The sequence below is a fragment of the Salminus brasiliensis genome, chromosome 23, assembly GCF_030463535.1.
Source record: "Salminus brasiliensis chromosome 23, fSalBra1.hap2, whole genome shotgun sequence".
Taxonomy (NCBI): domain Eukaryota; kingdom Metazoa; phylum Chordata; class Actinopteri; order Characiformes; family Bryconidae; genus Salminus; species Salminus brasiliensis.
The window spans coordinates 1,425,524-1,449,821 of record NC_132900.1 but is presented as its reverse complement, the minus strand read 5'-3'; the positions used below and the strand labels follow the sequence as shown (position 1 = coordinate 1,449,821).

The window sequence follows — 24,298 nt, the reverse complement described above, 5'->3', positions numbered from 1 at the left end:
TGTAACCACTGACTATATCAACAATATACTGTGAAAAGCCTACTGTGAAAAGCCTACTGCAAAATTAATCATGATAACAATTTAAAGTATTAATTATATTGTCCGACCAAGCCAGTACCAATATCGAGAACCATAAAGCTGTACGATTAGAGAATCTAAAAGAAGACCATCATGATCAATCTACTGAAACACTACCACTACCCTACAATTAATAACATCACATCACAGTGTGAGTGTGCGCTGTTTCAGGATAGACTTGTTACAGGACTCCCCTCCGATTGTACATCCAGCATTTTCTGCGGATATCGAGCCCCCATACTTTATTAAATGAAATGTTTTGAATAACAGTAATAATTATAATAGTAATAATTTAATGTGGCATTGTGTAATGCAGTTTATTCGTTACGATTTGTAACCCTTAGAAAACCAAACATTGTAAAAGTGTCATATATAAAGTGTTATATGTTAGCATTTGCCCACCTATACCACACACAGGACCCCTGAGCTGTCAAACAGACAACACAAGTCCAAAACGAGTGCTCTGCACTCGATAAGGACAGAGACGACGGAGGCGGTTTGACGGGAGGTCGAGGTAAACTCCACCACGAATGCCTTGACATCTCACTGTTCCTTTTTCTGGCAGGGGGCTTGAGATGTAATATATCACCAGAACAGCCTCCTTCCTCCCTAGACACACACACACACACACACACACACACACACACCTGACACCAGTGCTTCCGTCTGCACTCCCACCAAATGCGAGGCCCAGGCGCTAGCTGGCTAAATGCAGTTATGTAGGACAGAGCGGCAGCACAATGCTGATTACGCAGAAGGCAAAAAAAGAAAATGGCAGTCATTAATAGAATAGCAATTGGAGTTAACTGTCCATAACTAACACTGCCAAAGGCAAGCTGGCAAACAGAAGGGGACAGAAACAGAACTGGAGGAAACACCAGAGGACAGACAGCACACTGTACACACAGCTACTCGATCAGAAACATGTTTACACTAGAAAACATTTAGCAAGTAGCTAAAGGTTGCCACTCGCTAGCATGTCTTACACCCTTAAAAAATGGGTTCAAGGGTTGTTTATTAAAGGTACCATAACATTTTTTTTGTCTGGTTTAATGGTTCTTTATATGCAAGTAACACTCAGTGTTTTTGTACTTCTTAGTGGACGTTCTTTAGCTGGAGCGACTACATCACGCAAGGGCAGACACTATTGAACAGTGGTCTAAAACCATTGATTTTGTGAAAGATATGTTTGACCAAACCTGACGTTGTCTGTAGTGCGATTTTTATTTTTCCTTAGTGCTCTGAAAGGCATTGTAAGTAGTGTGTCTGTGTGAGGGTCCGTTTGGTGTATAATATTTTAAAATAAATAAAAATACGTTTAACCTCTTATGAATAATTCTTTATAGAATTTAATAGATAATTGTATCACAGCATAAAAAAAACCTGTTTGCAACTGCTATCAAGGTCAAATAAAAATAACAAATACATCGAAAAATTAATAGTAAAAAAGTACTGAAACTGATTTTAAATGTAAGACACGAACCAACATACAATTTGTTATGTCCAGCTACTAATGAATGCATTTAGGAACTTTAAGAGTTGTCCATTGCTGACACAGATGTGCAAATGCACACACAGCTTGTCTAGTCCCTGTAGAGAAGAAGTACTGCCAATAGAATAGGACTCTCTGGAGCAGATCAACATCATGACCCTATTGGCTCCATGCTGCCTAATGCCAGGCGTGAGCTAGAGGGGTATAAAGCCCCCCCAGCATTGAGCTGTGGAGCAGTGGAAGAACTGTTCTCTGGAATGATGGTGTCCAATACTTTTGGAATGAAGAGGGGTGGTGATCTCATTAACACTTGTGTCGTTAAATGCAATTATATCCTCATAGCAATGATCCAAAATCGGAAAACCTTCACTGGACAGTACGAACAGTTACTCCAACAAAAGCCGGGTTTTTAATACCACTGATTTTTTTACAAAACAATGAATTAGCAGGTGTCCCAATACTTTTGTCCATATAGGGTAGTTTCTTTCTTGTTACTACTGGAGGTGCAATATTAGAACTTGGCAAGCTCAAAATCTGCCAAAACAAGCAATCCAACAGATTACTATTTTTTATATTATATATATATATATATATATATATATATATATATATATATATATATATATATATATATATTGTATCGGCTGCTATTGAGAAATGTGATAGTACTTGTGATATCACAACTGAAAGCAAAATTCTGGTATCATGCTAAACCCTACTGGATTTCATGAATGTCTTTATAAGGTTTACCTTTTGAGGAATTGTCCCAGAAAAAAAATGTTTAATAATGTTCTATAGAGAGCTTCTACTAAAAAAAAAGGTGCACGTATTTGTCACTGTACAGTGTGCACTGTACAGCGAAATGTGTCCTCCGCATTTAACCCATCTGTGGTAGTGAACACACACTCACACACACACACACACACACACTAGTGAGCTAGGGGCAGTGAGTACACACACACACCCAGAGCGGTGGGCAGCCAACTCCAGCGCCCGGGGAGCAGAGAGGGTAAAGGGCCTTGCTCAAGGGCCCAACAGTGGCAGCTTGCCGAGCCCGGGAATCGAACCCACAACCCAGTTATCGATAACCCGGCGCTCTAACCGCTGAGCCACCACTGCCCATACTATGTGTTTTATCTATTTTTTAAATTATAATTTTAAACAAAAGTTGTTTCATTTGTGTTTATTTTTAATGCCTGTTTACTTGTTTTATTGCATCTTATTTAACTTCTTTTACTGTCTTTTTAATTTGCAACCTGTTGTTTTTTTATTCCACCTGTGGCTACACGGAAAATCAGGATCCCCTTCAGCATAAACCCAAGCTTTAATAAAGAATGATGGTGATGAATAAAACGCGGAGATGGATTGCAATGTCAAGAGTTATCTCAAATGGTCCATTAGTCCCTTTAACAAATAAGGTAAGGTACAGTTAAACTCATTTTTACACACAGCTTGGCTACATGCTTTAAAAGCCTAAGGTGTGGAATTCTGTGTATGTGTGTTTATATGTGTGTGTGTGGCGTATGTGCCCTACTGCAACCCCCCCAAACACTGCGAGAATGAATGTTGATTAGTGTTGATTCCGGCGGACGAGCGTGTGGCGAGTGACAGTCCTCCTAAGCCGCTGCGATAGGCAGCCATTAATCTTGGTCTGGTTTAAGTAGCGTATATTAATTTGTGTCATTTTTTACTAAGTCGGCCTGGGAGAGGCGGTGTGTGTTTGACTGCACACACACACACACACACACACACACACACACTGCAGCTCAGGGTTGGGGTATGGGGGGAGATACGGTGATTTAGTTTTTTATTCACCACTGACACTCCTGTCGTGAAAATTCGAACAGCGGGGCGCAGAGGAAACGGCCCTGAATTACACAAAATGAACTCCAGGGGTGTTGGTATGGCAACCATAGCTGAAAGTATTGCTGTCCCTATTTTATTTTAACACTTACGGCACATACAGAAGTGAATCAATTTAAATGGGTTTTAACAGTGAGCATACTGACCTGGTTGTGCAGAAATGTGTGTGTGTGTGTGTGTGTGTGTGTGTGTGTGTGTGTGTGTGTGTGTGTGTGTGTTAGGGGTAGAAATCTTTTAGTCTGTGATAATTCAATTAGATTTTTATTCAGGGTGCCAAGATGCAACGATAAAATGATTCTGTGTGCACATAAGCATTTACATTCATGGTATCATTATCGTCGAGGTAATGTTATTGTTAGATCTCCAACACTAAAATCTTTTTGCCCCCGATCCAATCCAAGTACCCCAATACAGAAATATCGGACATTCTGATACAATATTTGTGTTAGGCTGGTTTCCCAAACATTGATTAAGCCCTAGTCTTTAACTAAACTGAAATGCAATTGGTGATTTACCTTTAAGCTTAATCTGGGTCTGGTGAACTGTCCCATACTAAAACATTCTAGACTGATATTTAGTTAATACTTTAAACACTGCTTTAAAATCACTTATTAAATGGTATCTTTTGTTTCTTCAAATAACTATTTTACAGTGAATGTGTTAAGACTTAATTTTAACATAACATGTATAGGCAATATAGGTATTAGCCTCCTCTCTCTCCGTTCTGGGTTTCTGTTAAAAGTTTCTGCTGGGATTTGAGACTGAAAGACATAGTAAAAGTGTAAAGTTTCCCCACATGGTTTTGGTAGCCAAGCAAAAACTGAAAAAAGAGACAAACTGCTGCGTGCAAGTCATACGCTCATATTTTACACTGGAGTAAAAGAAGCATCCTCAAACGCAGTCAAAACAACAGAACAGCATATATTATGCTTTCAATTCCTGTAAAACACAATTTACGTTCCACACACTAGCCTCCTTAGTTACATTCTGAGACCCGTTCTAACAGACTATACTACAGTATACTGTATATTATTGGTTCAACAGTGAGATATTAATATGTTGGAGCATCCCTAAATTAGACTTGTGCCTGTTTAGAAAAAATCAGTAAAAAAATAAAAGGCTTGTTGTTTGTGATTTTGGGGGTATCTCTCCTTCATAGTTTGTCTTTCTCTCTCTCTGTCTCTCTCGCTCCTGCTCTCGCATTTTATCTCTCCCTTTTGCCCGGTGTGTTATTGTAAATGGTCATCTAGAGGAGAATGTTTATTCGAAGGGCATCACAACACCACATATTAATCATTCACGATGGAAAAGAGGCACTACAGTTGTTTCCGTGGCCGACTAAGCACTAATCTGTGGGTTTGTAAGCTTTTGCTGCATTACTTTTTTTTGCATTATAATATATGCCCCATGTTTAAGTGCAGTTTTTGTAATCAGAACTTTAGTTATTGTTTTTTAAATGCTATCTAACGAGGTACAGAGAGACAGAGTGGGTTTACTTTCATAATACTTCCTTGTGAAATCCCAGAATGCATCTAAATTCATACAAGGATTGCTTTCTGCACCATCCAATTTGGTTATGTGTAATATTAGCCATTCAGCAAACTGCGCTCTGTTTGTAGTTGTCTGACGGAGATCATATTCACAGCCATTACAGAAAAAGAATGTCGATTCACTTATCAGACAAAAATCTGCTTTGGAGAGGAAATTAGATGCTGAGGAGCCTGTTTTTTTCTTTGTCTGTCTGATATTAGTGAGCAGAGCTGTTTGTTGGCTACTATAAAAAAATAAATTACAGTAGGGGGCCGTGGTGATCATGTTATTGTGTCTATTGAGGGAAGGATCAGTGTGTAAGCACCACAGTCAGTAGCACTAATACACATTTGTGTGCAAAGGCTTGGAAATCATTGTTCAAATGACTTCTAAGTGTAAATAAGTAAAGAAATCCTTTGTTGGCAGCAATACTCCGAGTAACATGTGCCATAACCTTTGTGCATGTTTTATTTATATCTAATATGTCAAATTTAGTAAAAGAACTGAAGTGTGTCCCTGGAGGATGTATCTTATTTACACTTATCACACAACATCAGTCATTTACATATACATACACTTGATTTGTATAAGGGTTTTTCAAAGCGTATATATTTTTATTCTATTAGATTCTAAAAAATTGTATAACATTTACAACATATTAAAATAGGCAGATAAAAAAGCTGGAATGGACAATGCACCAATGTTTGCAAAAATAAACTATTTAAGAAGGAATATAAGAAACAACAGTCTAATAATTACTACTACATGTTGCCATCATCAGTGATGAAAGACTCCAGACAGCTTTTCCACCTGGTAGCAGGTTGTATTACTAGTTTTATGTCCTTTAAGTGAAGACTTGCCGTACACAACACAGCACACAGCGCTGTTACACTCCTCACACAGCCAACCTGTTATCAGTGCTAATTACAGCCTCCCACCTCCGTTATACATTTCTGTAATTAGGCTCTTAAAACATGATTAACATGTCTCAATTACGCCAGTCATCATTTGCATAATTTATAAGGCGCTCTAATTGCGAGCGGGTTTCGACTTGAAGCTGAGTAATCACAGAAACGCACAGGAAGCATTATGCTGCTACTGAGGCATGTCCGTTTCAACGGCCCGGTGTATGATTAGCAATCAGCTTCCAAATAAAACACTGTCGGAGGAGAGAGTCCCCTCGTGGGCCGCAGCACAATCTACATTTCTACACTTCGCTCTGACATAGTTTTGATTTCTGACAGAATTACAAATGCCACAGAAGCTACAGACGTCACTGTATGTTTTTCTTATGCTGGAGCTTGCTCTGTGCCTGAAACTTGACTGAGGACTGAGCACAATGTGACAGCATGCTATTGTCATATGATTCAGTGGTTTAGATGTAAACAGAGTCATAGCCACCAAACCCACCAGTGAACCTACACCTGTCTTCTGAGTTTTATATGAAATGTTAACAATGGTAAACAGCCTCAAATCTGAACAAACACATTTTCTTCAGGGACTACTTCGCCGCACAGCGCCTTGCATATATCGCTCCACCATACCCCAACAGGTAAAGCTATTGTAAAGTGTGGCCAGATGTTTGCAGTGACTGTGGATGATGTGAGAATTCCTCTGTCGAAGTCAGCTAAAGCTTATTAATCACTAACGCTGACACATGAGTGGAACAGATACAATGTTCTGTCACTCTCTTGACAAGAAATACAAGCAAGGACATGGCTGTTAAGTTTCCGGAGAGTACGTTCAGGAATAATGTGGGGAGGCTGCTTGTCAGTGCAGATGATTTGTATTTAGCATCCTGCTCATGGTTAGGTTTTATTCTGCGTTAATCATTACACAGGCACATATACTGTCAACAACCAGACTGAACTTTTCTGATAGGGGAAAAGTCGAGTCAGTACAGGAACTGATCTGTGCCAAGCTCAGCTTATGTACATCACCAACAGTACTACTGGTTTTTATTCTCCAATATTACAGTATATCGCTAGGGATAGATCATAAAAATTGGGTACTTTTTTGGTATTGATCATGATTTGTGTGATACAATACCGAATTTCAACACCTAAATTATTAGAAAGGTCAACAGGCATGCTTATTCTCATTTTAAGAATTTTATAGCACATCTAAAATTCCATTGACTTTTTTATTCAATGTTTTGTATTTATAAGAAAGTATCAAATTAGTAATGTGACCATCCTGAACCAAGGTTTAAGGTTCGTCGTAGGTACAACACATGTTCTACCTGTAGAAATCTCAGTGAGCTCTTGGTCCCTCAAGATTTACAGCCGTGGCTTTAAAGGGGCATGTGATCAAAATGACAAACTAGCGTTTGGTCCAGCCCAGTGATTCGTTCCTGTGTGGTCGTGTCACTCACACCAGAAAGCCTTTGGACAATGTGGCCTTGCATGTGAACTAGCACTGAACAATGTATAATATATTATTGGTTAATCGCTATATACTATTAATATATTATTATCTATTGTTATATATTGTTACATTAAATGTTCACATATATACATTTAATATATCACAATGTATTGATATCATATACACTATAAGTTCAAATGATTGTGGACACCCCTTTTAATTTCTAAATAATACATTCAAGCTGCACCCCTTGCTGACACAGATGTGCAAATGCTAAGTATGTACTAAGATACATACTAATGGCACCATGCTTAATACCATGTGTGGGCCACACAGCTATGCTCCAAAACCTTGTGGAAAGCCTTCCTTGGACGGCAGACACAGTTAGTCCAACAAAATGGAAAGGGTAGGATAAAATCTTTTTAAAAACCCTTGATTTCAAGACACAAAGAATAAGCAGATGTCCCAATAATTTGTCCATATAGTATAGTATAACTTTAGTATAGTATTATTTTTATCTATATATACAAGAAATAAGAAAAAGAGTGCTAGTTTTATGCCTTCTGTATGTCTATGTCTCTCTCTTTCACTCACTCTCACACACTTTAACTCTTTTCCTTTACCTCAGCATACATCAGCAAGGCACTTGGGTAAATATATTGATTGCTGCTTTTTGTGGGCATCTTACAATTACAGTTTGCTGCCAATAAGTGTTTTATTTATTGCACCAAGTCATCTGTGGAAATCACTCAGATGTTAACCGCTCCATCAGACATCTCTTTTTCATTCAGGAAAATTCCATTTATTCATCAGTCAAGATACAAATATGAAGTAGTGATACAGTGAAATACAGTACAGTGTAAACTACTAAAGTTCAAATACTTTATTTAAACAAGAACATCCTTGAAGAAATCAATAAATAGCTAGGTCAACATGCTAAACTGCGTGTAAGCTAATCCATTACTTTCCTCTGCTGTAAGAGAGTTAGCAACAGCCTGAAACCTGATACAGTATTCATGCCTGTCTTGCTATACTCAGTCTATCTGTATTTGCCAGTCAAACCATTTGGAACAGTTCCATGAACACACACTTACACACACACAGGAAATATGCCCACATGCATTCCCATGAGCACAGACCATGATCAAGTACCCAGACTTCTCCTATGATTTGAGTGTACTCTTTGAACATTTTATAGGGAAAGTATGTATCTATATATATATATATAAATTTGGAGCTCTGGAGTCACAAGAGCATTGAAGACTTTTCTGCACTATGGACTTTACGTAGCTGAGCTGCTCTCTTTTTTTTTTTTTTTTTTTGATTTTTTTTTTGAGCTGTTCCTCCTAAACTCTTCCACTGTTCAATAATACCACTCACAGCCGATGGAGGAAGATCTAGGAGGGAGGAAAATTCACCAGCTGACTTGTTACTGCAGCGGTGTCTCCTATTACATACAGAACCACGTTGGAGTTCAGTGAGCTCTGTAGAACCTCCCATTCTTTTACTAATGTGTGGAAAGGCAGACTGCGTGGCTAGGAGCTTAATTTTATACATATATATATTATACATTATACATATATATATATAAAGATATATAACTATACTTATACTGAATACAAGCCCTTTCACTCCAGCACACAGAAACACATACATATGCACACCACCTCCTAGTTAAACAGCAATGCAGATTACATGTGTCCCACATACACACCTACACATCTTTTCCTTCGACTCAGCACATGTCAGCTAAGCCCACTTGTGTAAATATATGGATTGTTACTTTTCGTGGGTGTTTTAAAATACACAAACTTTCTCTGACTAAACAGAGTTGCGCCCGATTCAGGCCTGTGCCCCGCTCTGTGTTTGTTTACGCTTGCTCGGTGGCCTGCGTCATGTTAGCTTAGCTGGGCAGCGTGTAAAAATACACGACGGGGGTCAGGAGTTCAGGCCGGTTCTGTCTGTCGCTCGACCTGCCTGTCAGCCGTTTTACCGCGGAGGGTTGACTGCGGCCGCCACCGACGCAACACGTGGGACAACACACACACCCGTGTCAGTCTCAGCCAGACGGCCGTAGCTTAAAAAGAATTACACGAGCGTGTGTGTCACTTCTCTCTGTCTACCGGGTGAGATATTTTAACACGTTCAGAATTTATTATTCCTGTCATGGGAGCGGGCGTCGCGGCTGGAGAAGAAATTACGAGTGGTGGATAAAGCAGCGAGACGACGTTTTTAAAGACAAAGCAAGGGGCTGAATTTACATAAAAAGGGTCTGACGAGTTAACTCAAGGTTGATGCACTCAAAAACGTGACTATAAACTAGAGGTGTTTATTTTCCTCCCTGACGTCCACTTGTAACATCTGTGTGGTGATTATTTTTACATGACCATTTTCCAAGCTTTCTTTATTGCTTACAATTAATCAGCCTGTTTTTGTTTCTGTACCTTCAAGACTGGTATTTGTCACAGAGCTTTGTTCTGATTGGCTGCCCTCATTAGAAAAGCAGTCTGGGCTAGAACACTTTTAGCTCTTTTCTACCAAATGAAAAGGATCTTGAATTTTAGAACCTTGGTGTTATTCAGTAAACCGGCCTGCGTCTGCAAGACTTTTGATCAGAACCAAGGACGCGGCATCAATTGCGGGCATTGCACAACGTAAAGCGAAAGTGAACAGTAGGCCACTACCCACTTGTCGAGGGCGTTACCATTGTTGCATTTGCTCGACTATACAACTGGACACGTCACGGATGCTGTCAGGGTTCATGCTTTAAAAAAAAACTATTCCATTGGCTATTATTGTTTGGTTCCAGCTAAGAATGAAAATGCGCCAAATGATTCACAGTTCGTTTCATGTTGATCAAAAAGGGCATTGCTTGTAACCTCAGGGAGGATGAAGAGGCCCAAAATTGCTGTAGGCTGGAGGAGGATGAATATCTATAAATATCTAGGCTTTTCTGACATCAGAAAAAGAGTAAAGTACCAGATACAGGTATAGGTATGTTGTGTGTGTCAAACCATGTTACTCATATTTAAATGCTACACTCAATTCAGCTTTCAAAGACAGGAGCGCCCCCTACATTTCTGGAGTGTACAGACATGAGAAATAGGTTTTTTTTTTTATGAAATGTGGATCTAAATTTGTTGTGCGGCTCCATGACCTCCACAGGCTGTTTATGAAGGCTAACACAGTCAGCACAGCACCATAGGCCATCTCCACAAACCAGACTGGCTATGGATTTAATAACCACTCCCTTTGCAATGCTCTGGGGACTCCGCGGCGGCAGTGTAAAACTGCAACTGAACCGGGCCGGATCTTGATGAAAAAAAAAAACGGAGAGAAAAGAGAGCGAGAGGGGGAAAATATTAAAAATAACCTGACAAAAGCGGTTGCTGGTCTTGTTTTGGGTGCTGTGCGCTCAGCACATTTGCAGTAAATGTCACAGTGGAGGAGGTTTGAGCCATTTTCTCGGCGGTGGCAGTGCTGGGTTTTAGTAGCGTCTGTCTGTGCAGTGTGAAATTACACCCCTGCATTAAATGCAGAGCCGTCTCACAACTCGCAGCTAATTCTGAAGTCGAGAGCATGCTGAGGCTGCTTACTGTGCAGTCACTGCTCATATTAAAATTCAGTTTTAATCCACACACATGTAGTACAAGCTCAAAGGAGTTGCTTTTAACCTTTAGACATGGCCCAGAGTGTTTTTCTACACTATTGATGTGTATTTACACAACTGTATGATTAATTACATGCATTGTTTTTGAGTCTAAAATTCCATTTTTTCTGTTTATATTAAGATATATCAAAATATGAAAAACAGATAAAGAATGTTTTTATTACTTTTTGTTTCTTTTTTTCTGTAAATTTGAATTAAATTGATGTGGGATGGCTTAAAAGTGTACAATCTGAAATGTTTTCTCTTGTTTCAAAGAAATTCATATATAATTCATACAAAATTAATTTATGTATTTTACCATATGTATTTTACGATGTATATGCTTAAAACAATATATTAGATTGTTGCATAATCTATTTAAAATTCACACATCAAAGCACACAGTAGATCAACGTTGGGCCTGACTGGTTATCACTGTTATTTTGCTATAATATTGAACTGTACTTACACAATTACATGATTACATGATATTAGAGTGATCATCTGATTTATTTTTGTGTGTTCTTGTGTAACAAAAATGCAAAACAGTTCAAATACATCTACATACAATATAGATCATAATAAAATAATGTGGGGTGGACTAAATGTTTACAATCCACAATTATTTGATTTTAATGAGCAACAAGTGAGAAATAGCTCATCAAATTACAACATACATGGTAATGAGTGTGACTACTAAGGCAGTGAAAATGTTATTTTACTCTTAAAACACCCCCACCAAAGCACAGTACTAAAACCTGGGGCCTGACTCCTAAATGCATTAGCGGTCACGCCATCGCCTGATTGCTCTGTTTTGAGTCTATTTTAGGAAGTCCTAACAGAGTCTGTGTTTGAATGAACAAACAGTCCAAAATAAAATGCGAAGGTGTGTGTTGTCGGAGATGGGTGCCTGAATACTCGCATGCAAGAAGATGAGATGCATATTTGCAATTCCCAGGGCAGAGGCGAGAACTTCACTGAAATAGCGAAGGTTCTAAAAGGCTGCACTTAAATTCCTGACACTATAAACAACACAAGAACAATCTGCTGCAGCACACTCGCTCTCATATTATACCAAGTATCTTTCCGTCTCTCGTCTCCGGTGGACTAATTTTAGTAATGCCCGAACTGTTTTGCCCCAGAGGATGAGAAAAAGATGCCGGAACTTCAGTTTACATTTACAGCTTTTCCACAGCACCTACTTTTTGTCACAAAACATAAACAAAAAGTAAAGTTTTAGCATCACCGGTTCTCAGAGGAGCATTGTCAGAATGCAGAAATAGGTTCTCTTCTAATATTAGCACAACGCTGTTTCCTGCTCCCTTCCAACAGTTTCTGTCTTTGACAAATATCTGACGTCATAGAGAACTGCGTCTGTACCTAAGTTATAAATGTAAAGGTAATATGGATTGTCTATATTGTTATACTGGTATTGATAATATTCATCTATCTATTTTAGCTGATAGATAGTTCAATAACACACTTTTTTTCTGATTTGCTGATTGTGCAGTTTATAGGTACATGATCTGAATTGGCAGATTTTAGCTGTAAACACTGAATTAGACCATTTATAATTTTCTTTTCAGCTGATCTGTGTATGACCAGGTAAATGCATTTATGCTGAATATGAATGCTGCTATACATGTGCAAAAATATCATTATTCATACACCCATTGTACTAAACTATCAGTCGCTTACTTTCACAGTTGAACATTATTTGACAAATGCTATATAAATAGACAGGGTTCTGGTCAAAAGAAAAGGTCTGACAACAGGCAGCTGTTTGCTTGTTAAGTAATCTGAGTCTGAATCAGCCTGAATGATCTGTGCATCCCTAAATATAATAATAAGCTCAAACAACACATTTTACTATGTAATTCCAACTCAAAACATTAATAAAACATTCCAGATTTCATCCACAGCTTTTCCGCAGCACCTAATTTTTGTCATATAACCTAAACAAAAAGCTAAGGCTGCTGAAATTTAGCATCACCAGTTCTCGGAGAACTTGAGTCCTAATGACTGTGTTATTAAACAGATGCCTATCAAATGTAAGTAGCGCTGGCGTTTGATGATCAGGTGCACCTAATGAAGTCCTGAGAGAGAAATCCAACAGCAGCACTAAGACTGAACAATCTGAGGTTGTGTTTGCTTAAAAAAACAAAAGAGGTGGGAGGGGGGCTGTACCTCTATGTGCACTGAAGTATGAAGCAGATAATACAGACTGAAACCAGAACAACTGGAACTGAAAGAGTACCATATTTAGTGTTGCTGTTATTGTTATTATTACTATATGTCTATATGTCCTGTCATTTTAAACATCAACAATCAAAATCTGGCACATTATGAAAGTAATGATTACTGATCTACCTTATAAATAAGTAGTACTGAAATCTCTAACCTCTTAAAAGCAGATTAATGGAACAATAAATGGTGGTTACAGTCTAGTGCTGGGCAATGCAGACAAAATTCAGTACCACTCACTATTTACTTTATTTAAGTTTTTGTTACTTATCAATTAAAACATGAAAAATAATAATCAATAGCTTTATGTGATACTTACAAGTTACATAGGTCCAGTGTTTGTACGTTGTCATATTACTATTAATTAAAATTTAATTAATTCAATTAAAAGCAGTATTTGTGATTACTTACCTTTTAAAACATAAAACTCATTCAAAAAGTACAACATATTTTATTATAAAATTGAGATTATGTTCTCAATATCTCACACAGGGGAACAGCTGAGAAGGAGTAAAGATTCATGTAAAGAAGTGATAGCTACAAGCGATGTTATCTACAGTGTCAAACGTTTTCCAGCTAGCTTGCTCTGAACGTGCTGAGCCTTCACAGGGTCTCTGTCTGAACTCCAAAAGCTCCGCAGGTTCCTGGTTGCCAGGAACTGTGGGAAGGGAGGCTGGAGCAGGAAAGAAAAAAAAAGCCAGGAAGAGGTCCAAGTCACTTTGTTCTTCATCTTGGAAACGAACTCTGAGTGAACCCGGGGCGACGCCAGGCAGTTCAAAAGAGCCAGGCATAACTCTTTCACTCCTCCGAGGACCTTGCTAAACAAGACGAGGGGGAAAAAACGTTCGGTGGATAGAAATCACGGGGCCCCTGCGGCGGCCCCCCGTACTGTTTTTTTTTTACACGACGGCCCGTCTCGGCCTTCTTCTCTGGGTCAGAATTTCATCCAGAGCAAACTACGCTAATGCAGTCGCTTTCAGACAGACTGGAATGGAGCCAGATTCTATTCCAAGCAATGAATCTCTGTGAATTACACTGCGGAGCTAATTAGCAGAAAAAAATGCCAACTTATTGTACTCGTTTCCATTTCTCACAGCGGCTCACGGTGAAGAGACAGGCGTAAGAAGGGCCTCTCTGAGGCAAAACACACTGAACACAGTGACATGCACTGAGTAAAATCAACATAATTGGCAAAATATTGTATTTGTGTGTAAACTGTGTATTTGTCTGCATTGCAATACATTACAGATCATCAATACATCAATATACTGAAAAAACTGCTGCTCTGAATTCACTTTAAATGCGTTAAAAGGTTGCGGTTGTAGTCAGAGTAGCACCTAATTACATTCCAACAACTCTAAACCACATATAAAAATATTCAAAACACTAGATGCAGATAAACAGTAAATTAGCCCTGTGCTGTATAAGCTACAGAACAAAAATATCATATATAATCTTCCATGCCTGTTTGCCTTCCAGTAATGCACTTACTTTTGTTTTTCTTTAATAGAACTGCTCACTACCTAATCTGGTAGACATCTTGGCTTTCACACAGCAGCAACACTAATGCAACAAATCCAACTTTTAGAAATGTTACGATCAGTTGATTAAACTCAAACTGTTAGTTTGCATGATGATAATGCACAGTTTAAATTAACCTATTAATTAATACTAAACTATAGCTCTCTCTCTTATTAGTAGCAAACACAGCCTGGCTGATACACTTTTATTTTTACTTATATTCACCAATCAGCCATAACATTAAAACCACTGACAGGTTTTACATGAATAACATTGATTTTCTGGTTTCAGTGGCACCTGTCACATTAATCAGCAAATGAACCGTCAGTTTCTAAAGCTGAGACACTCAGACAAGAACCAAACTGTGATGGCTAGACAACTGGGTCAGAACATCCACAACATCAGGCAGGTCTTGTGTGGTGTCCTGATATGTAGTAGTCAGTTCCTACAAACAGTGCTCCAAGGAAGGACAACCGGTGAACCAGCAACAGGGCCATGGGCACCCAAGTCTCACTGATACTCACAATTTACAAGACTGATGTTCTGCTAACATCTTGGTGCCAAATACCACAGGACACCTTCAGAGGTCTTGTGGAGTCAGACAGGGCCTTGATGGGTCCGAGCTATTTTGGCGGAACGAGAAGAATGTACACTATATGAGGCAGGTGGTTTTAATGTTATGGCTGATAGGCAGAAAGAGAGAACGAGAGAGCTTGTTACTGCAGGTAACCCATACTGATTAGTTGACTAAGACTAATTTCAACTATTTCAACTGTCTAACTCACATATGTATATGTATATAATGCATATATATAAAGCACCTCACCACGCTCAGAGGAGAACACTAAAAAACACATTAATCTGACGGATTAAACACAGTGAAACTGAGATTCTAACATCATGAATCTGTCAATAAGACTCATCTATGCCTTCAAAGGGTCAATAAGACTTACCTTTAAAAAGCCGAAGTACAGCTAAACAACAGATCAGATAACAGATATGCTATAAATTATAATAATTTGGTATTTAAACACAAAAAACAGACCTAGTTGATCAACTTACCTGTGCTCTGTTACCGTACAATAACAAATTCACTTTGCTACAGTAAAATAAGCCTAAAAATAATTTAAACCTCTAACAAACTTTGCCACATTCCCAACCGAAAGTCCCAAAAGTCAAATCAGTCAAATTAGCGCAGTCTAAAAACACAAATTCCTTCCAACACCACATTTGCTAGCCACCTTTTTTTCATACCTAGTGAGTCTGTCTAATAAACACTGTTACTACACTTCTTTCTACACATTACAGCCCCATTCACACATGATGTACAGTCTTCAGCCTAATCCAGTAAACACCTCCACTCCAGCATTCACATTTGAATACGGCCACTTGCTGCAGAAATCCACTGTATTTGTGTTCGGTAGAAATAAAATCAGCACTGGCCCATTTGAAACGGCACTTAAATGCTCAGCATGTACCAAGATAAATGGACTCACCTGTTTTCTCCTTAATTTCGCACAAGACGTTGAAAAGGGCAGGTTTCATTCGGTGACAATTCAGTGCGTGTTTCCTACAGGTAAGAGAGAAAACAGAAATACTTCGGTAAACATAACCTGTCAAGGCCTTTTCAAATCTGTAAAACCAGAAGAAATGACAGCTTGAGTGTATGACAAGCAGGTAAATTAAATACAAGCCAAGAGTGAAAAATGGCAGAAATTCGGAGAAATTCAGTTTTAGTCAGCTGTCAAAGCCTGAAGAATGAGCGGAAAAAACAACCACAAATTAGCACAAAGTGGATGCTGTCAGATATGTCTGGCTTTGTGTTAAGTGGTGTAATGTCATTTTTTATATAAATTTAGCTTTATAAAGTAACTCCATGACACAGAATGTGACATTTAATACGTCTCTCCACATTTAGTCTTTCATTTAGCACTGTTTGGTTCTAACAGGCCTTCGATATTTCCCCTAATGAGTGAGATTATCTTTCATACTGCTTTATTATTATTATTATTATTATTATTATTATTTCAATCATCTCAATGCACCACAATCGCTGAAATGGTAACAGGCTGTGCAATTGTGGATTTATTAAACAAAAGTGAATTAGAATTTAATATTGAATGTGAGTGTTATTACACTTACTAGCTAAAAGTATTTATTAATTATGCCGGGCAGGGGGGAGAATTAATAAAACGAAAGAGAGAGAGATATTTAGCTTCAGTGATACAGAACGGGACCCGGCCTCTGTGCAAATCTGCAGGATGAAGCTTCAGCACCGATCAATGCCTCTCAGTCTCTTTTCACACTGGAAACAGAAAAGCTCCCTTACAGGCAGGTTTATGAAGGGAAAAGGGTGGATATGACCCTTAATGTAGATATTTTATACCTTATAATGGGAGGGTTTCTTGTTGGGCGATTAGATGAAGTGGAATGGAAACTCTTAAGTTGGGTAAGAGTGGGAACATCATGAATAATACATGAGTAATATTACAGTAAATTCTACAGTATTCCTATATATAGCTATATATATATATATATATATATATAACTATCTATCTAACAGTGTCACCTTTAGCTAGACACCTTGATAGGCTATAAAATCTTCAGTCTAATCCTGAGCCACTAATTATAGCTAGCTAAATAATTTAGAAAATGAAATCTTGACTCTTTTTCATTAAAAACATGAATAATGAGCTAATAATAGACAGTAATTTCTACAGTATTTCTATAAGAATATGTGCATCTCCATAAGGCAGTCCAGCAGTCCAGCATGCCGTGGGTCATGGCTAGCTAGCACTGCCACACACACTTCTTGAGGATGTTTGACGTTAGCTAGTTGTGTAGTTGTGTAGTTGTGCAGAGGGCTATAACCCCCTAATTAACACATCCACGCATTTATTTATCTCACCTGGCCTGCGCTTCGTCCAAACTCTGGTCAGTTATGGTCATAATTTGCTGTAAAATGTCTCCGATGTCCTGCTTGCGCCCCTCTCCCTCTGTGCCGTCCGGCATGTGCTGCCCCAGGCCCGGGTGGCCGGCCATGCCCACGCCGTGCGAGTGCATCAGCCGCGGCTGCTCGTCCATCCTTCTGCCGTCGCCGCAGTTTTGTGACTGTTTAATCGTTTCCGTTCACGCAGTAAAACACAACACAGACTTCAGCCTTTCGTCTTTATTTCGCTCTTCTTTCTCCTCAGAAAAGAAGTGAAGTTGGGCGAAGAAGCTCGGGGGGATTTTCCCTCAAGATGAAGACGGTCCTGAACGAGTTCGCTCCTTCTCCACCTCCGCCACCACCCCTTCTTTCTCTCTCTTTCTTTCTTTAGTGTTTTCCACCAAGCCCCGCAGCTCGGTTATGGAGGGATAGATAGAAAAGGAGAGAAAATGAGAAGGAAAAAGTCGGAGGAGGAAAGACCCGAAGCCGCCGCTCACAGCTGGTTTTCGGTGAAATCTGATCTGAAGAGCCGCTTCGGGCGCCAGGAAGCCACTCCTGCTCTGGAGAAAGGGGGGAAAACTTTAAACAGGGCGGACAATCCTGCTTTCAAAGCGATATTCGTGGCTTTAGTGAATTTATTCCTCGATTCTGTTGGAGTTTATCAACGTTAAACCGGGCTTTCTGAGGCGAGTTTCTGAGGCGAAGCTAAAGATGCTAACCAACAAGCGAAAAAACGCCAAACTGAAGCGCGAGCTGCTGCGCGTTCGAACACAAACTGACACTCACCACGCAACAACACGAGCCCCGCCCACTCCCGCTGCTCCTAAACGTGATTGGGCCAAGTCGAGCCTCTGGTCCAACCTGCTTCACCGCCCACCATGAACGATTGGACAGAGACGGTGTTCTGATCCCGCCCACGGCCCCCCTCCCTGTACGTCAATCATGTGCCGTAGTGGGCGTGGTCTGTGTCCAGAGCTGGACAACAACAGATATGAAAAGACTCTGAAAATGAAATTAATAATAGCTAATAAATAAAACATGATCAATAATCACTGATTAATAGAGGATCTGTTTAATGTCAAATTGTCAATGGATCATTTATTGTTAGATTTATTAAAGTCTGAGACAAATAAACTGTGCATATCCCTCATCTTAACACACGGCTGTAAAAGGTCGAATAAGATCGAAACCCCTACCTTGACTTCCACCTGCTGGCCACTTTATTTGAAGCCCCCACATAGTTCTTCCACCATCACATCTACAGTACACTCCTGACCCACCATCACATCTACAGTACACTCCTGACCCACCATCACATCTACAGTACACTCCTGACCAATTATCACATCTACAGTACACTCCTGACTGACCAACCATCACATCTACAGTACACTCCTGACCCACCATCACATCTACAGTACACTCCTGACCAATTATCACATCTACAGTACTCCTGACTGACCAACCATCACATCTACAGTACACTCCTGACTGACCCACCATCACATCTACAGTACACTCCTGACCCATCATCACATCTACAGAACACTCCTGACTGACCCACCATCACATCTACAGTACACTCCTGACTGACCCACCATCACATCTACAGTACACTCCTGACCCATCATCACATCTACAGTACACTCCTGACCCACCATCACATCTACAGTACACTCCTGACCCACCATCACATCTACAGTACACTCCTGACTGACCCACCATCACATCTACAGTACACTCCTGACCCACCATCACATCTACAGTACACTCCTGACTGGCCCACCATCACATCTACAGTACACTCCTGACTGACCAACCATCACATCTACAGTACACTCCTGACCCACCATCACATCTACAGTACACTCCTGACTGACCCACCATTACATCTACAGTACACTCCTGACCCACCATCACATCTACAGTACACTCCTGACCCACCATCACATCTACAGTACACTCCTGACTGACCCACCATCACTTCTACAGTACACTCCTGACCCACCATCACATCTAGAGTACACTCCTGACTGACCCACCATCACATCTACAGTACACTCCTGACCCACCATCACATCTACAGTACACTCCTGACTGACCAACCATCACATCTACAGTACACTCCTGACCCACCATCACATCTACAGTACACTCCTGACTGACCCACCATCACATCTACAGTACACTCCTGACTGACCCACCATTACATCTACAGTACACTCCTGACCCACCATCACATCTACAGTACACTCCTGACCCACCATCACATCTACAGTACACTCCTGACTGACCCACCATCACATCTACAGTACACTCCTGACCCACCATCACATCTAGAGTACACTCCTGACTGACCCACCATCACATCTACAGTACACTCCTGACCCACCATCACATCTACAGTACACTTCTGATTCAACTGGGTGCAGAACAGCAGCTGCTCTGAATGCATGAAGGGGGTCTCTTATTGTTGACTTTTTTCAGGGGTCTTAGTTACAGTAGCAATATGTGAAACTACCTCCACCATGTGTGGAAGCTGTAGCTCCCACTGTTGTTATTCAATATTGGAAATGGTGCTCTATTACAGCCAATAAGAGGGAAATAATATTCTCGTAGCTCCAGTGTGTCTCAAACTTCTGACACTAAAACATGCCCTGGCTCATCGATTATATTTGTAAGGTAAGGTGGGGTTGGGGGTGATGGTGTTGGGGGTGCGATGAGGGTGTAAATGAGATTTTTTCACTTTAAGAGTGCGTCTCATTACAGCAGAAATTGATGTTTCAGCAGGGAATGACGTACGGCAGAAACACGATCCCTTCCCTGCCCTTTTTGTGTCACAGCCAGGGTTAAATCAATCTATCAGAATTCTAATTAGGGTTAAGAACAGGGGAACTGGTTAATGTCGTAGAAGAAAAGGTCCTGGTCCTGTCGTCTGGTATCTAAAGACCACTGGGGTGGAACAGACGAATAGGCAGAGTGACCTCAATCTATAGGGCCGTGGCCTGCTCACATTGTACGCCATGACCACAGATGCTATATATATACACATGCACCCCCACTTTCAGCCGAACATCAACCAAACATAAGCTCTTTCCCACCCCACATTTATTCCAACGAATGGTGAACTTACACTGTTTAACAACTATAAAAATATAAGTTTAATAAAATGATGCTATGTATTCTACTTTGTAAACATATTACCCACCTTTAAAGCTGTTTATCTGGGAAGTTAAAGAAAACACTAACATTAGAATAAATATAAATATACAAGACTAATTTAGTAATACACAAATGTTCCCTGTTACATCGGATGCACTCACTCAACCAAGGAAGCCTTGAGTTCCCAAACTCGCATGGTGAAATAGTGAACCTCTAAATTAACAATATAGCCTCAGAGCTTAATGCTACCACCACCATGCTTAACAGTAGGTAAACTACTCCGCCAAACATGAGTGTCCAAAACAGCATAAACCAGTATTCAGCAGCTATAAATGCCTATTCACACCAAGAATATGTTTTTAAATGAAACAAAGGTATGTGAGTTTGACAATCTCTGCTCTGTAAACTGGACCAGAACCTCCATATCTCCCATAGATTCCCACTCTTTCCTTCTCTCTGCTCCCTGTCTGCTTCTGCTCTCGCTTATTTCCCCCCTCCACGTGAGTGCTCACTAGCTAGGGAAGCTAAGGTTAGTTTGCGGCTCTTTGTGGGCACGAACAGATTAGGATACATCTAAACGAACTTGACAAACAAGTAGTCCGTCAGTTTCGGACCCCGGTAGAAATCTGGAACCAAGCTTTGTTCTTCAGACTAGCTCACAAAACTCTCTACCACTTTCTTCAGAATGAGAATTAGTACTAAATATTTAACTATAATTGATAGAAAATTGTACAAAAATTGTAACTTTAATGAAGAAGTAAAGACCTCCTGCTTCTTAACTGTCAATAGAAGTCACTGTAAATCTGTGAACCTATTGGCTCCATGCTGCCTAATGCCAGGCGTGGGCTAGAGGGGTATAAAGCCCCCCAGCATTGAGCTGTGGAGCAGTGGAAGAACTGTGTTGGAGCTCCATCCAGTAGTTTTGGGCAGGATGAGTTGGGAAGTTGAGGATGATGAGGTGGGGTGGTGCTCATCCATCCAATATCCTGACCTCAGTAATGCTCTTGTCGCTGAATGCAATCAAATCCTCACAGCAGTGCACCTCCATAATCTAGTAGAAAGTCTTCTTCTCTGGACAGTAGAGACAGATACTCCAACAGAAGCAGGATCAAATCTTTTAATCCCCTTGATTTCAGAAGAAATGAATGAGCAAGTGTCCCAATACTTTTAGCCATATAGTGTATTATATATATATATATATATATATATATATATATATATATATATATATATATAAATGTATTTCCAATTCTTTATGATTTATGTGCATTCATGGCCATTTATGATATTTCTGTATGGAAATGAATAAAATACAGTTAATTAACTCTATTTTTTATAAACGTATAAATGAGATTTAGCTCTTTTTTCATTGTGCTCAGCAACTTTAATTGCCAAGTGAGAGATTTTGATCAGAAAAGCTCATAAATGAGATGACTGTGTGTAGTAAGGTTTTCTATCAGTGCAGGAAAGCGCCAGATCAGCTCCACTTTAATCAGACTGTTTTGTAAATTAGCCGGGTGAAGCAGTATTGTCCCTAATTGCGAAATGCTTTGCACAGTCTGACGACCAATCCGAATTCCCAATGAGCGTCCCCTCGAAAATAACACACTTCCAGAGATCCCGGCCGTCGTGTGGCAGCCGGGTGGAAGTGTGCGGTGTGAATTTTGAGTAGCCTGCTTTTCCTCTCAGATCAGCACTTCTGAATTCCCAGCGGTGAGAGGAGCTCATTGTGCTGCTACTGAACACTGTTCTAGCTCACTCGCTTCATTCACGGTTATGCTAGCTCATCTAAATTGTCCTTTCTAATAACGTGTGATCTGCATACACACACACTCCTCTCACACACACTCGTCCTCCCCACACTTTAGCAACAGTATGCTGATTTACAGCATTCAAAAACTCTCTCTCTCTGCACCTCTCTCTCTCTCTCTCTCTGTCAAATGCAGTATATCTCTCCTTTTTTCTGTATATATATCGTCTGTCTGTCTCTCTCTCTCTCTCTCTCTCTCTCTCTCTGTATATGCTATCTCTCTCTACATGTTGTATATGTCTCTTATACTCTCTTATTCAGGGTATATACTCTCTATCATCTCTCTCTATATGTTGTACATGTCTCAGTCTTTTTCAGTGTATATGCATCATAAAATATATGTCTGTAAATATCATATATTAAACATATTCATAATAAATAGATAAGTATGTATTAAACATACAAGACATATCAATCGTAGTACATATGTTTACGCATATATAATCATACTGTTCTGCAAAAACCTTGTATCTCCAGAAATGCTCTAAAAATGCTCTTTACTGACTGATTGATATATTGATAAACATATGTTACACATATCTGTACATATGATGGTTATATATCTGAAATATATGTCCCATAGTTGAAAATGATCAAATTTCATATAGGTTTGTTACATATATTTCAATATGTTATACATATATTGTGATGTATTTGAAATCTGTCATATTTCCATAAATCAGACGTCTGCGTTTGTTTTTTTCAGCCTGTGTTTAAAGCCTCAGTTGTGGATGCAGCGCAGGCCGATTGGTAAATCCAGCATCACTTCAGTGCAACAGGGTGTTTCAGAAGCAGCTCATTGTGTGTATTGATCAGACTGGCCTTGACCGAGCCGAGCGGCTGCTGCAGGGTTTCGGCTTCAGATGCGTCTCTCTGAGCGAGGCGTGATAAAATATTCAGATGTTTGGGACTCGGTATCTCTGAAGCATGAATAAAGAGCAGCGCTGGAACTGGAGGACCTGGGCACATCAAGGCCAAACCTGAGCTCCACATGTGTGTGTGAGAGAGTGTGTGTGTGTGTGTGAGAGAGAGTGTGTGTGTGTGTATGTGTGGAGATGGGGATGGAGGGATTAAAGTTTAATCGAGCCACAAATGGGTTGTGGGACAGCAGTTGATTCAGCACTTTGCTGTTTCTTTGATGACCCCCGTGGCCTTGCAGAAAGAGTGGAGATGTGCGTTTCTATTGCTGCCTATTCATTATGTAGGGCTTCTGGGGAATGTCTGTTTTTGGGGGGTGGAGGGAGGAGAACGCAGTGGAACCTGAACTTGAACAGCACTAAAGGTCTTTTGTTTATTTTGGACTAAATGTAAAACTCCTAGAACAGAGAACCCTCTGTCAGAAACCTTCACCTGACTGGTTCAACAAAGTAGAGAACATCCTCCACTCTTAAAAATACAGCTGCTACGAAGGGTTCCTTCAGAAACCATAGAGGAACCATTTCTGGTTTCGTGAAGAGTGTTAACCTTCACATCAACTTCATCATTTTTTCCACAAACATGGTTCTTCTGTAGCATTGCTCAAAGAACCCTTTGCAGCCCCCTTTGTGTGTAGATGTGCTTCACTCTAAGCAAAAAGGGTTCTTTATAGTACTAAAATTGGGTTCTTTCAGCCTATTGTGGTGAAATATAGAGCCATTTCTGTCAGGTTCTATA

General features: G+C 39.9%; 1 protein-coding gene across 2 annotated transcripts in view; it reads right to left on the bottom strand.

Moving 5' to 3' along the window:
- pbx1a (pre-B-cell leukemia homeobox 1a) overlaps positions 1 to 18,437 on the bottom strand; it is an 87,379-nt gene extending 68,942 nt beyond the window's left edge. For both annotated transcript variants that reach the window (XM_072668846.1, XM_072668847.1), the window contains exons 1-2: positions 17,653 to 18,437; positions 16,241 to 16,314 (exon numbers count right to left, since the gene is read on the bottom strand). In XM_072668846.1, the coding sequence (XP_072524947.1) occupies positions 16,241 to 16,314; positions 17,653 to 17,828 (250 nt within the window). In that variant the 5' untranslated portion in view covers positions 17,829 to 18,437. The remainder of the gene's footprint in view (positions 1 to 16,240; positions 16,315 to 17,652) is intronic.
- Between the last annotated feature and the right edge of the window lie 5,861 nt (positions 18,438 to 24,298).